At 41.8% G+C, this 16,434-nt stretch overlaps 1 protein-coding gene across 2 annotated transcripts in view; it reads left to right on the top strand.

Moving 5' to 3' along the window:
- Positions 1 to 16,434, top strand: part of LOC101473405 (1-phosphatidylinositol 4,5-bisphosphate phosphodiesterase gamma-1) — a 42,883-nt gene extending 26,449 nt beyond the window's left edge. For both annotated transcript variants that reach the window (XM_004572319.6, XM_076876004.1), the window contains 19 exons: positions 122 to 241; positions 350 to 457; positions 552 to 736; positions 1,185 to 1,385; positions 1,792 to 1,911; positions 2,028 to 2,211; positions 3,481 to 3,558; positions 5,007 to 5,110; positions 5,191 to 5,287; positions 5,375 to 5,441; positions 6,826 to 6,992; positions 9,476 to 9,572; positions 9,659 to 9,883; positions 11,046 to 11,191; positions 11,650 to 11,764; positions 11,865 to 12,026; positions 12,159 to 12,247; positions 12,757 to 12,941; positions 13,069 to 16,434. In XM_004572319.6, the coding sequence (XP_004572376.1) occupies positions 122 to 241; positions 350 to 457; positions 552 to 736; positions 1,185 to 1,385; positions 1,792 to 1,911; positions 2,028 to 2,211; positions 3,481 to 3,558; positions 5,007 to 5,110; positions 5,191 to 5,287; positions 5,375 to 5,441; positions 6,826 to 6,992; positions 9,476 to 9,572; positions 9,659 to 9,883; positions 11,046 to 11,191; positions 11,650 to 11,764; positions 11,865 to 12,026; positions 12,159 to 12,247; positions 12,757 to 12,941; positions 13,069 to 13,129 (2,511 nt within the window). In that variant the 3' untranslated portion in view covers positions 13,130 to 16,434. The remainder of the gene's footprint in view (positions 1 to 121; positions 242 to 349; positions 458 to 551; positions 737 to 1,184; positions 1,386 to 1,791; positions 1,912 to 2,027; positions 2,212 to 3,480; positions 3,559 to 5,006; positions 5,111 to 5,190; positions 5,288 to 5,374; positions 5,442 to 6,825; positions 6,993 to 9,475; positions 9,573 to 9,658; positions 9,884 to 11,045; positions 11,192 to 11,649; positions 11,765 to 11,864; positions 12,027 to 12,158; positions 12,248 to 12,756; positions 12,942 to 13,068) is intronic.

Raw genomic sequence — 16,434 nt, 5'->3', positions numbered from 1 at the left:
TTACCTTGAGCTGTCAATTAACATTTCAGATTCCACATTAATGGAAAATACACCTGGTTGAGATTTTCCTGGGACAGTAAACCTGTGGTGCTCAGCATCTTTCTTTCTTCCTCTGTCACAGCACAAGAAGCTGGTTGAAGGAACCCTGTATGAAGAGGTGACGTCAGCCAGCTACTCTGAAAACGACATCAGTAACTCCCTAAAGAACGGCATCCTTTACCTCGAAGACCCCATTGACCATGTGAGTTTGTGTAAGCTTGGCTAAGTGATTATGAAGAAAATATACTTTAACCTCTAACTCTAACTATACTGATCGTTGTGTGTCTAAAATGTGTGTATCCATTTGCAGACATGGACGCCACATTATTTTGTCTTGACCAGTAATAAGATTTACTACTCTGAGGAGACGTCTCATTATCAGACAGCTGATGAAGAGGAGGATGATGAAGGAAAGGAGGTAGAAAAGTGGCACATAGCAACACATGGCAAAACTTGGTGCTTTCGCAACCAACTTTGGTATTACTACCTCCTATGTCTTTGTAATTGGTCAGGAGTGCAACAACAATGAGCAGCACTGTGCAGAGCGCTGGTTTCATGGGAAGCTGGGTGGAGGACGCGATGGCCGACAGGTGGCTGAGAAACTCCTGCAGGAGTACTGCGAGGGCGGGGCCAAAGACGGCACCTTCCTGGTCCGGGAGAGTGAGACATTTGTTGGAGACTACACCCTCTCCTTCTGGTCCGTGTGTTTTCTGTCATAAAATAGCTGATAAATTAGTAACACAATCTGGTGCAGAGAAAGAAAAAAAAAAACAACATTTGTAAAAAAAAAATTGCCATTTCATGATCAGACATCTCAAATTTAAATTATCTCCAAACCCCATATCCAGGAATGTCAGAAAAGGTTTCTAATTATCTTGAAAGTTCATTAACAGAACAGCTTTACACACTAGACAGACTCGCTTAGGAAAGCCCAGGCTTTCCTAAAATGACTAGCGGTAACTAGGCTTAAAAAAAACTTTAGCAAATAAGGAACCTAAATGTTTAGAAGTTGCCTACAGAAGAATAAATCATCGACAGTTCAGGGACCCACATATGATAAAACTCTGACTGAAGAAGATAGGACTAAAGAGACTAGAGAGAAGGAACTAAATCACAGTACTAATGCAATCTTATTCGCCTTCCAGGCGCTCTGGTCGGGTCCAGCACTGCAGGATACATTCACGTCAAGAGTCTGGCTCCACCCGCTTCTACCTGACTGATAACCTGGTGTTTGACAGCCTCTACCGGCTCATCTGCCACTATAGAGACACGCCGCTCCGCTGCAACGAGTTTGAGATGAGGCTGGGAAACCCTGTACCTCAGCCGAATGCACACGAAAGCCGAGAGTGAGTGACTCACATCTTAATATAATAAAGTAGAGGGTAAATGTATTGATACTTTAGTGTAAAAATACATTACAAGTTCAAGTCGTGCATTAAAAATGTCCTGTAATGTAAGCAAAATGATGCTAGAATAGAGGAAAAAATATGAATCTTTATTATTGATGCCTTTAATATTTATTGTATTTTATAGACTGCAGGTTACATAATTTTCATTACTGAATCAAATCGTCTTTGAATTATGTTAGTAATTAGTTCATTAAAACAATCATAAAATTAAAGTAACAGCTTTTGTCCTGCCAGCAATTTAAAAGGTTGAAGCCCAGGGAGCAAACTGAATTCATTGCTCAATGTACTCCACAAGTGACAGTGCAAATAACAAACTGTTAAAATGAAGTTTGTTGCTGTTCAGGTGGTACCACTCCAACCTGTCCCGTGTTCAGGCTGAACACATGCTGATGCGTGTGCCCAGAGACGGAGCTTTCCTGGTTCGAAAACGCAGTGAACACAACTCCTACGCCATCTCCTTCAGGTAGAACTTGACACACCGTAAAGGACAAAAATATGAGTTCTGGTCTCTGCTCAGTTAATTCTTAAAGCCAGCATAAAAATGTCATTTATTTTTGTCTATAACTTTTTTGTGTGTAGGGCAGAGGGTAAGATCAAACACTGCCGTATCCAGCAAGAAGGCCGTCTCTTCATGTTGGGTAGCTCGGCAGAGTTTGAGAGTCTGGTGGATCTGGTGAGCTACTATGAGAAACATCCTCTGTATCGTAAAATGAGGCTCCGCTACCCCATCAATGAAGACACTCTGGACCGGATGGGCACCACGGTTGGTCAAGACACACCTCACTTCAAAGCATAACCTTGTTGTACAGTATTGTGTAGTCTTAAGCGCCCCCTCATTTCTTTTTATTTTCTCTACAGGGAGACAAAATGTAATGAAATTTTCACTCCTTTTCAGTCCAGTCCTTGTACTGGACCATTTTCAGTGTTTTGATTGTTTGTTGAGCCACTCAACACTGAATTATTCAAACATAAAAATGCATCTAACTCAAGGCACGGACCTGTGTTGTTACACATAACAGACAACTTGGCAAAGAACGAATTTTACATTTTATCGTTTTGTAACTAGCAGCCGGTCACAAAGACACATCATTTGTTTACATTTCACTGGTTGAATCACGAAAAATGCACAGTGAAAAATCAGACATATGCCAAATTACAGAAGAGCTGGACTGAAAATCAGTGGCAACCATTTTTATACACTATTGAATTTCAGCCAGTGGGGATGGGGATCTTAATAGAATTGATGGAATTATGTAGAAATGTACCATCAGATTTTGATCAGTCATGCAATAGCATCTGGAAAGCACCTGAATGGCAGCAGCTATATTTTTCAGCATAAGAATGATCCCTGATACATTACGTATGCAGTAAAAGCATAGCTGCATACAAAAACACACCAATGGAACACTGTCAGTCATGGCACCCCCAGATCCTGAGTCCCAACATTGCTGTAGTGGTGCGGGATCAGTTTGACAGAGAACAGAACAAAAGGCAGCCATGATCCAAAGAAGAGCTTTGGAATGACTTTAAAGAAGCTTTGAGAACCATTCCTGAAGAATATTTACAGAAATGACAAGAAACCTTGCCTAAAAGATCTCAGGCTATGTTGAAGAATAAAGGTGCTGATACTAAATATTGGCTTTCATGCTTGTTAAAATTGTACAAAATCAGTTCTTACATTATACTACTACTACTCATCAAGAAATGCTACACAACTAAGTGAATTTCCATTCAATATGAACATATAAAAAGCTGATTTTCAGAGTTTTAGGGTGCAACGGAGTCATTAATCTAATAATAATTTAATGTGCTTAATATTTCGTTGTTGTTTAGTCTATGTCTGACAATAGCAAACAAAAAGGCAGACCTTGTATTTCCTGTTCAACATGCACACTGTTCCAATGGTGGAATGCTTCTATTAAACATTGCCAAAGTCAAATATTGATGTTAGTGTATGTTGAATTAATTCAAAGTCAGTCAGAAGTAACAAAACAAAAACGGTGGCTGAAAACTTGATTATTTATTTTTCCAGGAGCTTGACTATGGAGCGCTGTATGAAGTTCGCACTCCTCATTTCTATGTGGAGGCTAATAAGATGCCCACAGCACGGGTGAGTGTGACTGGAAACACATGGCCTATGGCCCTTAAGTTTAATGGGTTTGTTTATTGATTATCACATATTATCATATTCTTTAGTAAATGATTAGTAGTTTTAATTGCCTCATTTTGCTACTATGGAAACACGGTCTAATAGCCTTTGGCAGCTCTCTGCAGTAGCAGCACAAGTACAAAGTACAGGAAATGTTTGTTTTCAGTCAGGTATTGGGAGTCCAATGTCCTTCTTGAGGGGCTAACAGTAAAACTACTGGCACCAAAGAAGAGAGTGGGGTTTGTGCTTTTAGAATAATTAAAGGAACCAAAAAGAGAGACTGTTTATTTAAAAAGAGAAGCTGTGACTGAAAGAAACAAACGAAGAAAGAACCAGCTGTGTTTTTAAGAGACAGTTTAAAAAAAAAAAATGTAATTAACTTTGGCGCCATCAAGCGGCTGCATCTAAAGCACAATGTGGCTGTTACGTCCCCACTTAAAAGCTAGGCGATGAGGGTGGGGGACAGTAACAGTTAGATCCAGGTGGAATGAAAAGAACGCCAGGCAGAGGTATTTAATATAAAATAGATCTTTATTGTAGGCAAACACCTCAATAATCATATAAATGGCAACAACAAAAGGAGACAGCACCGCTGCTTTAATGAGAAATCAGGGAGGTCAACCCAAAGTGGTAATGACCACTTCAACAAAGAAAGCAACAATAAGGCTTCAACAGAAAGAGACAGCAATGCTGCTAGCAAACAATATCCAGGCAGGCCACACAAACTAATGAAGGCTGCCGTCACTCATGGGCAATCACTGCTCAGTTAAGCACTACTCACAAAGAGCCACACACCAGAAGGCTGTTCCACACCTAAGCCAGTAGCACACTCTGCCCAGCACACTCTGCCCAGCACACTCTGCCCAGCACACTCTGCCCAGCACACTCTGCCCAGCACACTCTGCCCAGCACACTCTGCCCAGCACACTCTGCCCAGCACACTCTGCCCAGCACACTCTGCCCAGCACACTCTGCCCAGCACAGCAGAAATCCACCCAAAACCTCTCCCTCCTCCTCCTCCACACTGCTCTTCTCCAGCTTATATCACCCCTGAGGGTAATTGGTTGTAACGAGAGCAGATGAGCAGCAGGTGTGACCTAAAGGAGAAGGCAGGGGCAGAGAGAGACAAGGGGAGGGGCCAGAACGAAGGAGGAGGAGAGGGAGAAGAAAACACCACGCCCACACAAGGGCAGTATCAGGAGGCCCAGCTAGGGCCGTAACAGTGGCATAAATGCTGCAATGAACTCAGTGAAAGCAACACATGTGATGCTTCTTATCACTTTAATTCACGTTTCAAACCTCCACAGCATTAGTTATGTCTCAAAGTGCGTTCTCATTTCTCTAAAATTGTGTTTTCTTAATTGCATCAGAGTTTGTGAATTGGTCCTGTTTCTCCCTGCATGTTTTAGTGTACGGTCAAAGCTCTGTATGACTATCGAGCTCAGAGAGAAGACGAGCTATGTTTCCCCAAACAAGCGCTCATCCTGAATGTGGATAAGCAGGAGGGCGGCTGGTGAGTGACGCTCAGGTGCACATGTACCTTCTTCTGTTTTCTGCATACCTTCTTGCTGTTGATATGCGACCTGCCTTTAGGTGGAGAGGTGACTATGGAGGAAAGAAGCAGCTGTGGTTCCCTGCAAACTATGTAGAGGAGGTCCCTAGTTCCCCCACTAGAGAGATGGATGAAGCAGTGAGCTCTGATTCACTCACTACTTTCAAATGAGCTTCCAGCTTTCACTGTGTATTATTCTGACAAATATTTATTCTTTTGTGTCAGTCCACAGAGAACAGTCCTCTGGGAACTTTCCTCAAAGGCTTCATAGATGTACCAACCTGCCACCTGGGTTAGTGGATAAACGTTCTTATGTGTTATAGTTTTATCAGGTATATTAAATAATTACTGCAGGAAGGGACTAGTTCCTGCTCAAAATGATGTTGAAATTTAACCTTGATCAAAAAGATCAGTCCACAACTAGGATCATTGACTATTTTAGAAATCGAGGATTTGGTCTTTTAAAACGAGCTGCTCTCTGGTTTGTATTTTAGACAATGCAATGTTTTTAATAGTTTAACTGCATACATGTGTTTACCAGAACAATTTATTGTTTTACATGTCATATTAAAAAATATTATTTTAAAGAAAACAATTTCTTACATGCAAAAGAAAAGAAATAAGTAAAGTAGTGTCAAATAAGATAAGGTGTACATGCAACCTAAATAAGGTATATAAAAAAATAAGCCTTTATCTTCTTGGAATGCTTTCCAACATTATTACGAGGCAAAAAAGGACTCTGACAGTATTGTATCTCCTGAGTGAGGTAATTGTGGGTTTTTATGTGAAATACATACATCTTGTACACTCCAAGCCCTTATTTAAAGCTGGATAGCTGCTGTCAACCTTAAGCTACCAAATTGAAACATGGTTTCAGACTAAGTTAACAGTTGATCTGAATCAGTGTTTTTGTTGAAAAATTGGGCGTCACTTTTTATTCATACACATGATACATTTCTACTGCAGGTGTATTTTTAGTCACAAATGTGGGTGAAGCGGTTGCACTTACATGGTGACAACTGGGCTCTACAGAGTTATATTAGTATTGAAGTATTAAAGTAAAAACAGCATAACAGATTTTGTTAATGCTGTTTTTAGATTGCTCTGTGGAAGTCCTGTTCTCACTCCTTGCAGGCTTGCCCCTGCTGTGACTTCCACATGTCTCAACTTTCTCAACTTTAAGACTTCATCATCGTCACCAACATGAATTTCAAGTTCAAGATTTCTGTGTTTTGACACAGAATGAAAGAGACTTGTCGTGCATCACAGAGGCCACAAAACAGAGCAGTCTAAAAAAAAAAACCCATCACTGGTAGCGAGGCAGAAATGCAAAAGATGATGAACTTGAAGGTGAGATTGGCCTAAATTAAATTAGTCAGGGTTTTAGATTTGCGTGGATTCATTAGTGGAAAGTAAAGCTCTGGGCTCTTACCTAGGCATAATACTGCTTTGCACATGTAGATGATACTGGGCTCAAAATTCAAAACCAGGAAGTCCAGCCAGTTGTTTTAGGACTGAAGAAGCCTCTTGGATGATCAGTAAAATGTTTTCATAAACCAGCTCTCAAGACTATCATGACCTAGATGAATGAGAAACTACACAGGCACATTTATCCAATTCTAACTTCTTCCCTCCCTTTTTTCTCATTCCACTTGTACCTCCTTTAATCTCTGCAGTGGTGCATAAAGACGGAAAGAATTCCCGGGCCTTTGTGTTCACTATCCACTCCCAACACCTCTCTTCTCATCCGGTCCAGACTCTGGACGTAGCAGCTGACAGTCTGGAAGATCTCACCGGCTGGGTCAGCAAGATCAGAGAGGCTGCACAGAATGCTGATGCACGAGTGAGTGCAACTCCGCACACATACACAGATGAGTGCAAACACATCTGTTAGAGTTTTTGCTACTTGAATAATTAGACCGCAGGTCGTCAGGACTTCACTTAAGGACTTTCCTTGCTTACATGAAAACGTGACAGAGCCTCGATTACACTTCGCATCACAACTAAATTTTGTAAATAGCAATATTTATGACTATGTATATGATATACGTGGCTTTTCTAGAACAATTAAGTATGAATATTTTTCAGATGTTTGTGTAAAATGATTTGTTTTATCTTTATGCTCGATTGGACTGGATGTTTGCTGTGTTTGTCAAACTGACTTATGGTTACTCTTTTGATCATAAAGCAGGAAACTACATATAAAAAATTTAGAGATTAGGAAATGTTTTCATCTCTAAGCGGAGTCTGCATTTATGGGTCCGAGCCTGTGGTGAGCTTAGCAGTTTTGTCTTGCTGAATATCTAATTTTGGGGGTGACAAACTGAGAGATTAATGGGTTGGTGAGTTATATCTGTGCTATGAAGGGGGCTCTCTCTTCACCTGGTCAAAGCACTTTAGTCACTTGCCGAGGACATCATCTGCTCCTGACAATGTTGTATTCAGATTTCACTTTAAAATTGTCTACATGCACCACGTTTTCATGTCTTCTTTAATACACTACAGCAGGGGTGAGGGAACTCCAGGCCTCGAGGGCAGGTTTTAGATCTCACCCTGGGTCAACACATCTGAATCAAATGATTAGTTCATTAACAGGTCTCTTGAGAACTTCAAGACATGTTGAGGAGGTCATTTAGCCATTTAAATCAGCTGTGATGGATCAAGGACACATCTAAAACCTGCAGTTCCCTACCCCTACGTTATGGTGTAGTGTAAAACTTGAACACGCTCTCAGTCTTGCAGAAGTCCACTTTACTGTTAGTGTGAACACTGAGGTTCTTGTAACCCTCTGCTGTCTCCAAACAGAGCTTGGGAATGGAAATAGGGATCACTGGTGTTGTTGTCCTCCTCATGCCCACAACCAGTTCCTAGGTCGTTACCTCATTAAGCTGCAGATGGTTGTGCTTTGCTGCATTCTTCCTCATCACCAGCCTAAAGTCTGTGGTGTTTGGGGTGAAGAGAAAGGGAGACGGGATAGGAGATATGTTTCCTGTGTTTTGTGATCAGCAACACACAAGTCTGTGAGAAACACAAAAACACTGTGGGAATCACTTTGTTGACTCTTGCATGCTAACTCCCCACTTCTTCGACTCCACTGCTGTTGGCTGGCCTTAAACCAGTGATGGTCTTCAGACCTCCCTCATGTTGTTTTGCTGAGATTTCCATTCCAGCTCCCTCCTGTATTTGTCCTTGGCCTCCCTGACTTATGCCTTCAGTTCATTTTGAACTTCTCTCACTGCCTCCCTGTTAGCAGACCTCAAAGCTCTCTTTTTCCTGTTGAGCAGTGCTTTGATGTCCTTTGTTACCCATGGCTTGTTGTTTGGATAACACTTCACACTCTCTGTTGCAATTGTGGAGTCGGTGTACAAATTTATGTAGTCTGTGGTTAATTCTGTGAGCCCATCGATATCCTCCCACAGAGTGCTTGGCAATTAGTCACCTCAAAACAGCCCTGGAGAGCCACAAAAGCATCCACTGATTATTTCCCCACCGTCCTTGTGGTCACAGGCTATCTCTTGACTAAAGGGGCATTGCACAGAGTGATGTGAACCAGGCTGTGATCCAAACGACTAAGCGTGTGGGGGGGAGGATCAGGTTTGGAGCAGATCTATTGTCCTGTCATTTTTGGTGGGGCAGCTAGCCTGCTGGGTGAAGGTGGTTATTGCGGTGTCAAAGGTGTTGTGGTTAAATTCTCAAGCGATAGCAATAAATGCACTTGGATTTTGTCTCTGTAACCGGGTCTGGGCATTTAGGTTCAACATGGCAGTGGAGAAAGCAATCCCCTCAAGATGCTTGGATCTGTTTCCTAGTCCACTGTTTACATCACAGAATGATACATGGGGAACTTAGTTGGAAGTTGCTGTCAGTTTAAGTTGATATAAGAGTTGTAGGTCATAGGTGGGTACATTCCAAATGGGATTCCTAGAAGCTGCTGAAGCATGTTTTTGAATCAAACTGCTACACCACCAGCAGTAATCTCAGCTAGAGTAGAGAGTGTGAATGTATAAAGTTTTCTACGGGACAACCTTGTCAAATAGTGAAACTCCAAACTTGACAGTTTCCTCATACTCATATGTCAGATACATGCTGTTATAATGTCGGTTGTTTATAGAAAATATAGTTAATGTTGTCAGAAGATGATGCCATGTTCAAGATTCAAGATTCTTTATTTGTCACATGCATAGTCTGAGCGGAGCGGTCAGGAATGTTGCTCCTTGTTGTCCATGTTGTTGTTTTCATGGTGTGAAAACCGTTTGCAGAAAAAAATGTGACATATGTTTAAGAAATGTTCATATTTGTATGGTTGTCTCATCTCCATGGTAACAGATGCAGGAGGAGAAACAGATGGAGAGGAGGAAGAAGATTGCAGTGGAGCTGTCTGACCTCGTGGTCTACTGCAGACCAGTGCCCTTCAATGAGGACAGTAAGGACCATACCATTTCATTTCTTTTACCATTATAAACTGTTGCTGTATGCAATCTCATGTCTCACTTCCTGTTTCATTTGCAGAGATTGGGACGGAGCGAGCATGTTACCGGGATATGTCCTCCTTCCCGGAGACAAAGGCAGAAAAGTTTGCGACCCGTGGCCGAGGGAAACGCTTTCTGCAGTACAACCGTCGTCAGCTTTCCAGGATTTATCCCAGAGGACAGAGGCTGGACTCCTCCAACTATGACCCTCTACCTATGTGGCTCTGCGGCTCACAGCTGGTTGCACTCAATTTCCAGACCCCAGGTTAGTGTGTGGATGCATTACTGTAGAGAGCCTTTCTATCCACACAGTGAGTCCAAGACAGCATGGGTTGATGGCAAGTTGTAAGATTTTCCTCATCTCAGACACTAATTCATGTCTGTTCTCAGAGAAATTTATCCATCCATCTTTTTCCACTTATCTGGGGCTGGGTTGTGGGGGCAGCAGCCTAAGTAGAGAAGCCCAGACCTCCCTCTCTTTGGCTACCTCCTCCAGCTTGTGTGGGAGAACACCAAGGTGTTCCGAGGCCAGCCGAGAGATATAATCTCTCCAGCGTGTTCTGGGTCTGTCCCGTAGCCTCCTCCCATTGGAGGAGTGAGGAGGAGCAAGAGGCCGGGCAGACCCACCTCACCCGGGAGACACTTAGGAGGCATCCGTGACAGATGCCCGAACCACCTCAACTGGCTCCTTTCGATGCGGGGGAGCAGTTGCTCTACTCTGAGCCCCTCCTGGAGGGCTGTACTTCTCACCCTATCTCTAAGAGAGAGGCCAGCCACTCTTCGGAGGAAGCTCATTTCCACCGTTTTTATCCACAGTCTTGTTCTTTTGGTCACTACCCACAGCTTGTGACCATAGGTGAGGGTGGAGACGTAAAACAACTGGTAAATCGAGAGCTTCACTTTTATACTCAGATCTCTCTTCACCACGACAGACCGTAACAGCATCCACATCACTGCAGTCACAGCACCAATCTGTCTGTGGATCTCCCGCTCCCTTCTACCATCACTGGTGACCTGTCACCCTGGATACTTAAACTCCTCGACTCAGGGTAGGAACTCGTCCCTGACCTGGAGTGGACACACACCTTTTCCAGCTGAGTACCATGGCCTCAGATTTGGAGGTGCAGACTCTTGTTCCCACTGCTTTACACTCGGCTGATGCTTGCCCTCAGGCACGCTCCCCGGGCCTGGCTCCTGAGCAAGTTATCGCTAACAAATTCCTAACAAATTTGACTCAAGCAGTGGCCACCAGGGGGAGACATTGATACAGTGTAACATCTGGCTTACTTTAACAGAAAAGCTCCTATTTGCCTCTAAGAACAACAGGCCGCAGTCTGTCCACATACTCAACCTGTGATGGATCAGTAATCAATTAGTGATGCTAAATACAATTTTACACTCATTCTTTAAAACCTGTCTGTTTGTAGATAAACCCATGCAGCTGAACCAAGCTTTGTTCATGCTTGGAGGTGGGAGTGGCTATGTTCCCCAGCCTGACATCATGAGGGATGACATGTTTGACCCTTTCGACAAGGACACATTGCACGTGGAGCCAATCACCATCCAATTACAGGTCAGATTAAATAAGCAGGATAGAGGGAGTTTGATTGTACAGCTAAGTCAATCCTAAGAGAAAGCAAAGGAGCAGTTCACATTGTCCAGGCATGCTCCCTTTCTAGGTGAGAACAAGCTTAAAACTACACTTTTATTGTTCTTTGAACCATAATGAAAGTTAATGGAAGAAACTGACCATAGCTAGAGTTAGAAAGGCCACAAAGTCACACTCAGCCACCGTTTTGGCAGATCAGTTCATACAGAAGGTGGTATTTTTGCTCCCCCCTTTTTTCAAAGCGGAGTGAAAAAAATATCATATGAAGTCAGTTGTCTGACAATATGATCATGAGCCAATTTCAGCTGATTTCTAAAAAATACAGACCGATTTTACTTTGTCTATAAGTGCTCCTGGCCCACTTTAATATTCTAAGTGTCCAATTTTCCCACTGTCTTGCTTATTCTTGCTCTGTTTCCCAGGTGCTGGGAGCTCGCCATCTGCCTAAGAATGGTCGGAGCATTGTCTGTCCTTTTGTAGAGTTGGAAATCTGTGGAGCCGACTATGACAGCTACAAGTGCAAGACAGATGTTGTAGGTAAGACAGCTGCTGCATAGCAGCAATGAAAATGCAACATTTCAGCAGTTTATGTGCACTCACTGCAGTGTTAACCCTCTGCTTTTCTCCACCCTCCTAGCTGATAATGGTCTGAATCCTGTGTGGGTGCAGAAGCAGTTTGTGTTTGATATCCACAACCCCACCTTCGCCTTTCTGCGCTTCACTGTCTACGAGGAGGACATGTTCAGCGATCCCAACTTCCTGGCACAGGCAACCTACCCAGTCCGTCTGCTCAAAACAGGTGAGTGCGCAAATGTCTCCAGAATACAAACTTATGAGTTATTTATTTTTGTATTTTTTAGATTGCAATGTTTCTGGAAATATTTCCTAATCTTAATTTACATTGAATTGGTTTAATTTTCTGTTTTACCAGGCTACAGGAGTGTACCTCTAAAGAACAGCTACAGTGAGGAGCTCGAGCTAGCGTCCCTTCTGGTTCACATAGAAATCGTCAATGCTAAGGTTTGGGCTACTTTATCTCTGCAACAAACAGGACATCTGAATAATAGTACTCTGCAGGCATGAGGCAAGATTTTTGGTTTCCATTTGTAGTTCAAAGATCTGTTGATGTGGAATCTACACACAGAACCCCTGACTTTCACCGCTGTGAGATACATAGCCACAAATAACATGGTATCAGCAAATAAAGTTCACTAAGCACAGTCATATTTGATGATTTCTGGATTTCCAGTTAGCAGCACTGCTGTTAGTTGAAGCTGAACACCACCATCTGAACGTGAAAATTCCAGCGTGAAATAACCTTTTTGAACACGTCTTCATCATTATTTCCACAAAACAAATATCACACAGCCTCTTTTTTCAACTAGGCACTAAAAGTCACAAATTCATGAATTGTTAAAAATGTTCAAAATTTATGATTCATTACAAATCCACATTTATCAAATCCCACTGTTAAGTATTACATTCTGAAATAAAGCTGTTGTATTCTCTATCCACCTTGTGGCTACAAGGAGGAAGACGATGAGAACTTGTACACATCCATCCAGCGGTTGCGAGATCGAACCTGCGAGCTGTCCAACCAGGTTTCTCTCCTGGAGAGGTCAGGCTCCGCAGACCTGAGCTATCAGCAAAGTCTGGAGGAGCTCCGAGCCGCTCAGGACCAGCTGAGTGAGCTGGTGGAGGCTCGCAACCGCAGGTTAGTCCCTTAGCAGTGGCTCCTGCAAGCTTTAATTTAACATCTCCAAATTACATCTGTATCTGCTACATCTGCTATCTGTCTGTCTTCCACTAATCTGTCACTGTTTTTCTTGCTGCTCTTTCAGGCTGATGGAGAAGAAGAGAAGGGAGAAGCTGAGACAACAGGTGATAGCAAAGCGCAGCTAATCCTCCCGTCCACCCGAGAGCGCTAAACTCCAACACAAACTGTGCCTCATAGGTTGTGTGGTGACAGCCTGAATAGAACAGGGCTCGGTTCCAGGAAGCATATTCAATAAACTGTTAGTCTGATAAACTCTTAGTTGATTAACTCTGATATCAGAAGCTCAAGGTTTTCAGTTTCAGAACTGCTCATAAGTGTTTTCTTTCTCTACTCACTTGCATGAGTAGAGAAAGGAAACACTCATCACTGAAGATCAGATACCACAATGCAACAGGGGAATATAGTGCAGAGTCTCAATTTTAATCAAATGAATGGAGGAATGTGAACATGTGCCAGTGCTGACTATGACATTTATCGGGGGGGGGGGGGGACTCATTTTAATTTGCTTGGACCAGTCTGTTATCATTACAGACCTTACAAACTTTTATATGAAATTTAAAATTTTCTATCGTGTTCACAGTCCTTTACATGAGATGTGCATCCAAAACGGACCAAAAACGCATGAACTGGGAAATTACTGAAGCCGAATTCAATCCAGGCCCGATCCAGTATGAATCTGTGATTCTTGTCCATTTTTAATCTTTTCTGTTGTGCAAGTGGACTCCAACCTGAACATAGTTTTTGATCCATTGTGGAGCCTATCATAGGCTACCTGTGGGCAAATCTGGGTCTGAGTTGATCCAATGAGAAAGATTCAGGTGATTTTTTTAGTCGAAAACATCAGATTCAAATTCTGATTTTCAGACTCTCTACCATTCAGCCTGATGTTTGACTTTAATTTAATGAGTTAATGACTGAATATCAATCTGTGAACACATTTCAACATGAAATCTACAGAACACACCGCATTTTGCCTAAAAAGCCAATTTAAAATACATTTTTAGACTCTTAATGCCCTTTCAGCCTAATCTTCATTCAAATATTCATCTCCAACATCTGTGACTGATAGTATGACCGATAGCAACACGGGAAATGAAGTTCATTGACCAGTGTGTTGTCTGTCTAACGCTTCATACAGATCAATTTAACATAAACAGTAATTGCTACAGTGCTCTAAACTTGTTGATAGGCTGACAGTTACACAGCTGTCCACAGGGTCACAGAAGAGATGGATCTGAGTGAGGGTAAAAGCACTCAAATCTAAAAACAGCTAACTGAGGTCTAACTGGGATTTGTGTTTTTCTAAAAATGTAAATTTCCTTAAATGAATTACCTGTGCTATGCACTTTCATAGTGAATGAGGAGCTGAATCAGAGTATCAGTCAGCTGATTCAGCAGCAGGACATTGAGTGGGTTTAGTTCTGTTTACCCAGTGACTGAGTTTAAGTTAACTCGCTTTCTGGAACAGAAAACCTGGCGTTTTCCTCATCTCAGGGTTAACAAAGAGTTGTTAGATAAACCTGCTTCCTGGAGTGGACTCTAGCAGGCTTTCTACAGCAGCCACATGCAATCCATTTAGAAGTGAAGAAAACATGTTCTTTGACGAGAAAATATCATATAGTATAGCAACGTTCTGTGCTGAGGGCAGAATGAAAAAAGTAAACACAAACATAAGTATCTCATGGACTGAAAAGACATAAAACTAAGCTATAAAAACAATCGTGGACTAAAGGCTGAAACATATTAATTGCAAACTGGTTTTTCTGTGACAGATTTCATGAAAAGTAGATCGCATAACAAAACTACAACGTGTTTCTAATACTTTCGGCAATAGTGTCCAATGAAATGGAATCTGGGGAAGTTTAAACCATTGGTGAGAAAAAGAAAGTGTTTGAAAATGAAATATTTATGAAAACAGACATTATTCATTATTTTGATGGACCTGGAAGTTATTTAAAAAGGAAAAACAATCAGTACAATAACAAATAATGAAATTATTCTTTAATTATTATTTGCCATTATTATAAAGAGTCATTGTGGGAATCAGCAGTAAATACAGCTAGCACTTTTTCAAATGCAAACACAATATAAATTTCCATTTGACATTTTCAGATGAATGCTGTACAATTTAAACAATAATTTACCTACAAAGCTCCCCCTGAAATTTGCACTTACTTTGTTTCAGGCTTTACCAAGAAAAACAGGATAAAAAGGGAGACGAAAACTCAGGTTACACAAATGTGGGGAATGAAAAATTAAACTGTTCGTAATGGATGGAAAAAGGGGTTAGAGGGCACTTGTAGCAAAAAGGAAGTATCCTGTATGTGCCTTTGTTCTGGAGTGTAATTACTCTTGTATTTAAGAAAGAACAGGAGCTCTCTTTACAACTGGAATAATTTCCCTTTTAGGGAAAACGATCTACAGTCTAGAGGAACATGCTCATTTGGTTTTTGACCACTACCCATGAAATAGGGTTTAAAGGGATCTAAAGATGCAAGTCTGTTCCTCCTAATCAAGACCAAGTCCTCGGTTGATCACTTGAACTCTGCCTCCAGGTGGTGGGGGCTTCTGTCATAGACTTTCTTGTTCTGCCGGGGAGAGCACAAATTCTCACCAAACCACGTAGAGAAGTTTTTTTTTAATATTTCTTCAAAGGGCTCTAAATTTATCTATACTACCTTCAGAGAAGTGTGAGAACAGTGAGTGGGGGAGGAGACGAGAACGCTCCCCTGGGTGTCTGCATAGGGGCTCAGATGTGTTCGCCTCTACAGGGAAACACCCACAAATAAAGGGCTATCACTAAAAAAAAAAAAAACCAAGCAAAGAAAAAAACAACAAAAAAAACCTAGTAAAGCATTCTTTTTACCTGCCAGCTCTGATTTCATGCCTTGTTTCTAAACCATCGATCAAGATCAGTTTCCATCATCTGACTTTAATCAACAGATGTGGCCCAACTGGTCCTGAATTTGCCAAAAGCAGCTTTGATTGGACCCTCTGCATGACTTTATATTTAACCACCCACCCCTGTAGCTACTTCATCTCCTCCCCTGTCTGATTTCTCATTGTATATAACTTCTTTTATTTATCAGACAGCTGTAGATCCTGTTTTAATAGATAAAAGAACGTGCTACAAGGATGCTAGCGGACTTCAGATTGAAGATACTATAACTTTATGTAGAAATTATTATTGTGTACCTGGAGCTCCCTTTAACTGTCCCCGTAGACACAAACCTCTCTTTCTCCCTACACTGCAGTTGCACTGGGTAGGGACTTCTATGCAAAGGTCATCGTTTTGGCCTATAGCCATTGTGTATTAGGCGGTTGACACAAGTTGTGTTTTTCTCTCTGCACCTATGCTAACTGTCCAGTATTATTATTCTGCATTGCAAATCATGTGCAAGTTTCCATTTAATAAAGCTCTTTCATGTAA

This window comes from Maylandia zebra, linkage group LG17, assembly GCF_041146795.1.
Source record: "Maylandia zebra isolate NMK-2024a linkage group LG17, Mzebra_GT3a, whole genome shotgun sequence".
Lineage (NCBI taxonomy): Eukaryota > Metazoa > Chordata > Actinopteri > Cichliformes > Cichlidae > Maylandia > Maylandia zebra.
This window is presented reverse-complemented; position numbering and strand designations above follow the sequence as displayed.